This window comes from Apteryx rowi, unplaced genomic scaffold (genome assembly GCF_003343035.1).
Source record: "Apteryx rowi isolate R43461 unplaced genomic scaffold, aptRow1 scaffold_119, whole genome shotgun sequence".
NCBI classification, from domain to species: Eukaryota; Metazoa; Chordata; class Aves; order Apterygiformes; family Apterygidae; genus Apteryx; species Apteryx rowi.
The window spans coordinates 1561427-1570289 of NW_020447408.1; the positions used below are offsets into that span (position 1 = coordinate 1561427).

General features: G+C 70.4%; 1 protein-coding gene across 1 annotated transcript; it reads left to right on the forward strand.

Annotated features, from left to right (window-relative positions):
- Positions 1-3278: 3278 nt before the first annotated feature.
- On the forward strand, positions 3279-7389 carry LOC112975661 (hexosaminidase D-like). Its single transcript, XM_026086040.1, has 13 exons — positions 3279-3393; positions 3513-3750; positions 3843-3952; positions 4038-4125; positions 4226-4390; positions 4547-4730; positions 4840-4911; positions 4998-5202; positions 5873-5955; positions 6138-6216; positions 6386-6487; positions 7027-7116; positions 7206-7389. The coding sequence occupies exons 1-13, from the start codon at positions 3299-3301 to the stop codon at positions 7387-7389; spliced, it is 1695 nt and encodes a 564-aa protein (XP_025941825.1). The 5' UTR covers positions 3279-3298.
- Positions 7390-8863: the final 1474 nt, after the last annotated feature.

Consider the following 8863-nt stretch of genomic DNA (forward strand, 5'->3'; position numbering starts at 1 on the left):
CCCTGCCCGCGGCCGCCCCGCACCTGCCGGTAAGGCCGGGCCGGGCGCAGGGGGAGCCCGGGCGCTGCTGCTGCAGGGAGCAGGGTGCCCGGGGGGTGCACGGAGCCCGGGGGTGCATGGGGGGGGGGCCGGGACTGCCGCGGGGTGCAGGGATGCTCAGGGGATGTGCAGGGGCTGCAGTGGGGTGCGGGGGGATACCCGCAGGTGCAGGGGGGCCGGGGGCTGCTGCGGGGTGCAGGGATGCCCCGGGTGCAGGGGGGAACCCCGGGGGTGCAGGGGTGCGCAGGGGAGCCTGGGGTACCAGCGGGTGCGGGGATGCCCCGGGGGGGTGCGGGGCTGCAACGGGGTGCCTGGGGGGTGCTGGGGGGTGCCCACACGTGTAGGGGAGCCCGGGATGAGCAGGGGGCCAGGGGCTGCTGCAGGGCGCAAGGATGCTCTAGGTGTGCAGGGGTGCGCAGGGAGCCTGGGGGTACCCGCGATGCCCTGCGGTGCTGGGGGATGCCGGGGGTCCCCGGGTGCGCGGGGCACCCCAGGGGCAGTCGACGTGCACCGCGTCCCCGCTGCATGGGCACGGGGCCTCGGGGGGCTCCGCGCCCGGCTGCGCCGAGCCGAGCCATGGAAGACTCTGGAAATCGTGTATATATGTTTGCGTGTGTGTGTGCACGGTGCAGGCGTTGCTTTTCCCACCGCCTTGCCATCCTCCGCGCGGAAAGGGTGCGGGAACGAGGGTTTTGCATGGCAACGGCTGAGGGATGACTTAAAACGAAGCCGTGGGCAGCCGCTCCCCGGCGCTGCGGAAGGCAGCGCTTGCACAGACGCCTCGGAACCGTGCTGCGGAGCGAGGGACCGCTGCTGCGGGCCGGGAGGGTGCCGGTGCCGCGGGGAGGCTCCTGCTCCTGCTCCCCGTGCCCGTCCTCCCTGCGGGCTCAGCTCTGCTCCTGCTCTTGCCCAGGGGCCGCTCCGCGCTGCGCTGGGGCAGGTAAGCGAGGGACAAGGCACTTTTCCGCACAGCCCCGCGCCGGGAGCAGCAGCGCCAGGGCTGTTCTCCGGACCCGCCGGCGGGGCTTTTCGCTGCCTCCCGGGCACCGGCCTTGGTGCCGCGCCAAAGCCCGGGAAGCGGCGAGGGGTGGGCGCCGGAGAGGGGGGTCGCTCCGTTGCTGGTTAAACTACGAATTCCGGCTTCTCGCGCTCGCTTAGCGCCGGGGCCTGAGGCCGCAGGGATGCGCGCGCGGCCCTGCCTTGCCCTGGCAGGGGGCTGCGGAGGGGGAGGCTCAAATCCCGGCAAACCGTTTTCCTAGTTAAATAAGGCAACGTGTATGAAAAACGCCAGGTCCCGGCGAGCTGACAGCATCTGTCTAAATATTGATACCTGCCCCGCTCAGGCACCGGGTTCCCATGGCAGCGTGACGAGCGCGGCGCGTGTTTGCGGGCTTCCCGGCGCGGGGCGCCCGGCGGCTGCGTGCCGCGTGCCCGGGCCGGCGGCGTTTCCAGCCCAGAGCGCCGCTGCTAGGCGACGTGCCGGGAGGATGCTCCCGGGGGCATCCGGGACTGGGGCAAGATGGAAACAGCTCCGTGGGGACGGTGCTGGGAGGGAGCAGGTGCCGCGCACCGTGGGAAAGTGCCCGTGCTGCTCCCGCATCATCTCCGGATGCAGCTCCCGAGGAGCCGGGGCGGCACCGTCGCGGTCAGTGGATCCCGCCGCAGTGGGAAGGATGAGTCCCCACTCCAGGGCCTGGGATTGCCGAGGGATGTGCAGGATAACTGTGGGTGCCCAGCCGGTGCCGGGCTTGTCTGCACGGAACAGCGTGCCGGCGGACAGCACTGTGCCTCGGAAAGGGGCGCGATGCCCCAAACCGGGCTCCCACCGAGGTCCGGCCCATGAGCCTCCCGGGCAGCCAAGCCACGGCACTGCGAGCTCCAGCTCCAGCCCCTCTGGGCTCTCCCCTCAGGAAATCACTTCCGAAAAGCAAGGCGGCCGGTGGAGCCAGGCTATCCCCTCCGGCAGCGTCCCCCTGCCCCGCCGCTCCGGCTGCCTTTAAACTTGCATGAGCGCGGCGTCACCCGAGCCCCGGCTGTTGCCACCATGCCCCCAGGCCCCGTGGGAGCGTGCCGCGGGAGCGTGCCGAGTGGGATTAGCGCTGCATCGAGAGCAAGCGCTAATGCGGGGCCGGAGGCGCCCGGGGCCCTTCTCCCCTGGCGCGGTAACAGCAAAACCCGGGCGAGCGGCTAAGAGGCTTGTGCACCGGCAGGGACCAAAATCTGCTTTTCAGCTCCCAAATCCGGCACGCCGGAGTTTAACCCTGAACTTCGGCACGTTCAGGTCAGGACCCAGCAGGAAGGGCAGTTTGCAGCTGCCGGCGGCAGGCTGGGAGCCAGGAGCTGGGCTGGTGCCCCTGCACGTCCCCGTCCACCCCGGGGCAGGGGGCTCGGCCGTCCCTTCCCGTGCACGGCAGCCGCGCGGGCAGCTCCTGCGCCTCCTTCCCGGCCCCGGACGCGTTGCTTTGGGCTCAACGTCCACTGCGCTTTGGCCGCGGGCGCCGCGTTTGCAGCCCTGGCGCTCTCCTCGCTGCTCCCTCAGGACTCGCCGCGCACGGGGCCGGGAGTGCTGGCATCCCGCTCCCGACGTGCTGGGCACGGGCATCCTGGAGGTGCCAGATGCCCGGCGCTGCCTCTGCCTCGCTACGCGCTCCAGAGCATGCAAAATCCCCCCAAAGTACAAATTATGCATATATATATATATATATATACACATATATATATATATATATATATAAACTATAGCACTTCTTATAAGCAACACGGGGCTGCTGCGGGAAGGGCAGCGTGCTTGAGCAGCGCTGGCTCTGCTTGCCCTGGATCTTTTCCATGGATGCATCCCCAAGGCCAGAGGGGGGGCAGATGTGGAGGCAGGAGCGGAGCCGTCGGGTGTGAATCCCTGCGGCATCCCTGGAGCTGCGGCCTTGGAGCGGGCAGGTGAAGGGTCTCCCGCCCTGCAGACATCGTGTTTGATTTGGGCTCGTTTTCACAGAAATTGGTAGATCTCACAAGTTCTTGAAATCGATATAGGGGGGAAAAAAAAAAGCTCCGTGCCGGCAGCCCGCAGCTTCTCCCGGCGGTGCCCGTGGCGAGGTCGGAGGGACACGGAGGGGACGAGCTCAGCCCCGCGGCAGCCTGGGGTCGCCCCTGCCCTGGGCTCCCTCCGTGCTCGGCCCAGGGGCCGTTTGCCYGCTCCGGGGGGCAGAGCCGCGGTGGGGGGGTGGGTTCCCGCGCGCCGGACCCCTCCGTGTGCCCCGCAGGAATGGCTTTCCAGCGGAACCACAAGCTGAACCTCCTGCGCCTCGCCGTGCTCCTCATCGTCGCCTTGGCCGGCATCAAGTTCCTCCTCCGGGACAGGTGAGCAGAGCCGGGAGCCCGTGGGAGGGAGCCTGGAGGGGTTTCCGCGGGGAGCCGGGCTCCGGCTCGGCTTGGTGCCCGCGGGGCGCCGGAGACGCCTCCCGCTCCACTCCGCGCAGTTTCCCCCTGGAGCCACCCAAGGCGGCCGGCCGGGACGACGGCTTCTGGGGGCAGGCGGGGGACGGCGCCGGGGACGCCGAGCCCCGGAGCCGGGCGCTGGAGCCRCCCGCGGCGAAGGCGACGGGCCCGAGGCGCGAGCCCGGGCGGCCGCTCCCCGAGGACTTCGGCGGCTCCCAGATGCGGCTCGTGCACCTGGACCTCAAGGGCGCTGCGCCCCGCGTCTCCTACYTGGAGCAGGTGAGGACGGCGGCGGCGGCGGCGGGACCGGGGCTCCCGGCGCGGGGCAGCTCCCCGTGCCGCAGCCTGAGCCGGGCGCCGCCGGCCCGCAGCTCTTCCCGCTCCTGTCCCAGCTGGGCGCCAACGGCATCCTGGTGGAGTACGAGGACATGTTCCCCTTCGAGGGGGAGCTGGAGACCCTCAAGTCCCCCTACGCCTACAGGTGAGCGGGGCGGCGCGGCCCCGGGAGGTGCCGCCGAGAGCGGAGCCGCCGCTGAGGCCGCCGCCGCCTCCTCCTCCCTCCGCAGCGAGGAGGACGTGGAGCGGATCCAGCAGCTGGCGGAGCTCAACCGGCTGGAGGTGGTTCCCCTGGTGCAGACCTTCGGGCACGCGGAGGTAGGCGAGCTGCGGCCGCAGGGCGGGGGGGGGGGGACACGCCGCCAGACCCCCCCACGGCCGGGGACGGTCCCTTCAGCGGGTCCCCATCCCGGCGCAGTTCATCCTCAAGCACGAGAAGTACCAGCACCTGCGGGAGGTGGAGCGCTTCCCCAACAGCTTCAACCCGCACGCGCCCGGCACCCTGCCGCTGCTCAAGAGCGTCCTGGCGCAGGTGATGGAGAAGCACCGGCGCTCCGCCTGGATCCACATCGGCGCCGACGAGGTGAGCGGCGGGCCGCGCGGACCTGCGCGATGGTGCCGAGGTGCCGAAACCCAGATGCACCGGCCCCGGGAGCCGCAGCGGGAGGACGGCGCTGCGGACCCGCCGGGAGGCTGCGGGCGCGCTTCGAGGCGTCCCCCCCGTCTGCCCCAAATCCAGGTGTTCCACCTCGGGGAAGGGATGGACTCCAAGAACTGGATGAGCCGCAACGAGGGCGACCTGGGGACCATGTACCTCAACCACGTCAAGGAGGTGGCGAGCTTCCTGGGCGCGCGGCCCCGGCGGCGGCGGGCGCTCATGTGGGACGACATGCTGAGGAAGATCGGCGCCGGAGCCCTCCGAGGTGAGGGGGGGGGGTCGGGGGGGCGCCGGGCGGCCTCCTTCCCCCCCCCCCGGCCCATCGCGCAGCCCCCCTGGGGCGCTCAGGCTCGGCCCCGGCTCCCGCCCCGCAGAGTCGGGCATAGCCGAGCACGTCTCGCCCGTGGTGTGGTTCTACGCCCCGGACTTCGACGCTGAGCAGATCGGTAAGGGGTCGCGCGCAGGGTCGCCCCGCGCCGGGGTCTGCCGCGCCGGGAGCCTGGCCCCCGCTCAACACCCCCCCCCCCCCCAGGGCAGTTCATCGCAAAATACGCGGAGAGCGGCTTCGAGACCGTGTGGTTCGCCAGCGCCTTCAAGGGCACCACGGGCCCGGCCCAGGCCTGGACCCCCCTGAGCTACCACCTGAAGAACCACCTGAGCTGGCTGAAGGTCGTGGAGGCCATGCCGCGCTTCCCCTCCCTGCGCCTCCAGGGCATCGTCCTCACCGGCTGGCAGAGGTGAGGGGCCCGCGGCCGGCACGGCGTCCCCGCCGCCCTCGGTGCACGGGGTTCCCGGAGAGCCGGGGGCTGGCACGGTGTCCCCACCACCCTTGGTGCATGGGGTTTCTGGAGAGCCACCAGCACGGCGTCCCCACCACCCTAGGTGCACAGGGCTCCTGGAGAGCCAGGGGCCAGCACAGTGTCCCTGCTGCCCTCGGTGCATGGGGTTCCCGGAGAGCCTGCAGCCAGCCTGGTGTCCCTGCCGCCCTCAGTGCATGGGGCTTGCAGAGAGCTGGGGGCCAGCACAGCATCTCTGCCACCCTCGGTGCACGGCATTCCCGGAGAGCTGGGGCTGGCACAGCATTCCCACTGCCCTTGGTGGACGGTGTTCCCAGAGAGCCACCAGCACAGCATCCCTGCCACCCTCGGTGCATGGCATTCCCAGAGAGCTGGAACCGGCACAGCATTCCCGGAGAGCCACCAGCACAGCATCCCTGCCACCCTCGGTGCATGGGGCTCCTGGAGAGCCGGGGGATGGCACAGCGTCCCCACCACCCTCGGCACGCAGGGTTCCCGGGAAGCCCTTGGCACGCGGGGGTCCAGCCGGGGAGCACGGCGCTGCAGCGCGGTCCGTGCTGGGGCAGGACAGTGGCTCGGAGGCGACCGCGCGGCCGTGTCCCCGCTGCAGGTACGATCACTACTCGGTGCTCTGCGAGCTGCTGCCCGTCGGCATCCCGTCGCTGGCCGTGTGCCTGCAGACCCTGGTGAACGGTGAGCGCCGCCGCCAGGCCCCGGCGCTGCCGGGTGCAGCGGGCATCCCGCGGGAGCGGGGTTTGCTGCCCAGTCCTGCCGGAGGCGCCTGCTGCGCCGTGGTGCCGGCTCCATCCCCACAGGTCCCGGCCCTTCTCCCCCCGGCTCACCCGGCGTTCCCCCTGTCTCCTCGCCCTCCCCAGGGGGGTTCACCGAAGCGACGAAGAGGAAGGTCCTGGACGTGCTGGGCTTCCGCAGCATCCAGCTGGAGCAGAGCACCTGGTGCGTGCCCAGCGCCCGCGCCACGGCGGGTGAAGCCCTGTGCCAGGGCCACCCTGCAGCGGGATGCCGGGTGCTCGGATTCGCCCCCGCGCCGGGGGAGCCGCGCTGCCCCCGCGGGAGGGGAAGAAGCCCGCCGGGCTCCCACGTCTTGTCCTCGCTTTTCCCCTAGCGAGGGAAACGGAGCTTTCCCCGGCGCCGAGATCTATCGCATGGTCGAGCAAGTTAACAGCCACTTGAAGGAGAGCGTGGTTAAAGTCCTGGAGGAGGAGAGGTAACGGCGCGGCCAGGCGGCTCCGGGAGCTGGCAGCGGCGGCAGGGTCCAGCCGTGGGATGGGGCACACGGGGACGTCAGCCATCCCCGACGGCCAGGCAGCGCGGGCTGTCCCCTTCCAGTCCCACATCGCTGTCCCCAAGGCTCCCTGACCCTATCGGCACCTTCCCGCGCATGGCTGCAAGCGGGTGCATCCCATCGGGTGCACAACGCCCGTCCCAGCCCCGCGCGCCATGCACGTGCTCCAGGAGCACAGAGGAGCCACGAGCACTTGGCTCCGAGGGGACCTGGGGGTGCAGCATGCCGGCACCATGCTGGTTTTCTGGCGCAAGTCCTTCTCCCTGCTCCCCACCACGTTGCTCCAGGAAAACGCAGCGAGGTCGCGTCCCCCGTGGAGGAACGCCTTGGGCCGCGTTGGGAAAAGTGGGGGGGACCTTTCTGCGCAACCCCTTTACGAGTGTTTGCATGGGAGGGGACGTGCCCCGAGCGCGGCGCCCGCGGCTCCACCGGGGCGCTGACCCCCGCGGCGCCTCTCCCAGCGCCGTCAAGGGCTGGTTCAGCCCCTACCACCGGAAGCACCGCTTCGGCAACCCGCGCAACATGGAGAGCTTCGGCAGCAGGCTGCTCAAGTACGCGGGGGGGCCTGTGCGGGGCCGGGGGGCTCGCGGGGCTGGACTCGGGCACCGGGGCCCGGCGCTCACCCCCTGCTCCCTGCCAGGGTCCACGAGGACTGGGAGAGCTTCGTCCACAACCTGCGCGCCCAGCTGGAGAGCGTCTACTTCCCCGACACGGTGGAGGAGTGGCTGGAGGAGAACGTCAACCCCTACCTGGACCCGCTGCGGGACCTGGTCAGGGACTACCGGGCCGTCATCCGCCTGAAYGCCCGCCCCAAGGCGCCGTAGGGGCCGCGGCGGGCGCCGGGGTGCTCGCTGGTGGGGCCCGCGCCCGCCGCTGCCGGGGGTCCCGCGAGGGTCCTGCGTCGCGCTGAGCACGGCAGGACCCGCTGGACCCCGCCGCTGTCCCCCGGCCATTACGGCACGGTCCCCCGCAGGCATTACGGGTGGGAGGGCTCGACATCMCCGCGCCGGCTGGGCTCCGGGTGGCAAACGCAGCGCGCGGGGCCAGCGGGYGCAGGCCGGACCAGGTGTCCCATGTCCGGGTGGTGGTGGTTGGTCTGCAAAGCTGTTCTGCTCGGTGCCCGGCCATGGCTGGTTTTGTACCGTGCAGAGAGCTCCTGCACTACCCACTTCCACAATAAAGTATTTTCTTAGACGTGGCTGGGTGATGGAGCGGCGAGCGGCGAGCACTGGCCCCCTCCCCCGGAGAGGGGGCTGTTGCAAATATTTTGAGGGCAATACCAAGCGTTTGTGGGTGCTGCTGGGAGCCCCCCGCGCTGGGCTGAGCCCTCTTGCTGCAAACGAGGGCTTTTCAGATGTGCTGCTTCCGTCCCGTCCCGTCCCCTGCGYTGCGGTTCGTTCCCAGCTGGCCTGTGGCCCTTGGCGGGGCTGATGTGCTTCTCGCTGCACATTTTTCTGCTCGTTGAAGACCGCCTGGAACTGGCGAGGGCCCCGGAGGGAGCCGCAGCAGCGCCGGCAGGGTTGGAGCTCGTGGCCGCAAGCGCCCAGCTCGGCTGGGGAGGAGGGTCAGGAGCAGCAGGAGGAGCTGCAGGGCACGGAGGACCTTTGGTTGGGTGCTTCATGTGTGTTATTGGGTGGTGGCGGATGCAAGGAAAGCCCCGGGGGCCCGGGATGCATGCAGAGCTGCAGCCCCGAGCCCCAGCCCCCATGCTGCGGCCCCGGCTGAGACCTGTGGCGAATGCGATCCCCTGTGCAGCCGTGCACCGCCAGGCTGCAGGATTAGAGGGCAGATTAGATGGCGTTTCGCACCAGCAACCCAAATATCCTGGATTGGAAAGTGGGGGTGGGGGAGAGGAGAAGGACCCCGCTGTGCCCGAGGGGGGGTCAGCCCTGAGCCAGGAGGGGGCTGGGGCAGTGCAGGGAGGCCTTGAGTTGCAGCCCAGGGGATGAGCAGAGGCCTGGGCAGGAGGCATCTGGGGGGGGAATCAAGTTCATGTTTGTCTGGAGGGGGCTTTGTCCCCCCCATCTTTTCCCCTGCCCCACTCACTAACCAGGGTCTGCAGCTGGGCTGCCCCAGGGCGCCGCAACTCTGATGCATTGCAGCTGGGCTGCCCCAGGGCACTGTGACCCTGATGCATTGCAGCTGGGCTGCCCCAGTGCACCGTGACCCCGATGCATCACAGCTGGGCTGTCCCAGTGCACCGCAACCGCGATGCATCGCAGCTGGGCTGCCCCAGGGCACCGTGACCCCGATGCATCACAGCTGGGCTGTCCCAGTGCACCGCAACCGCGATGCATC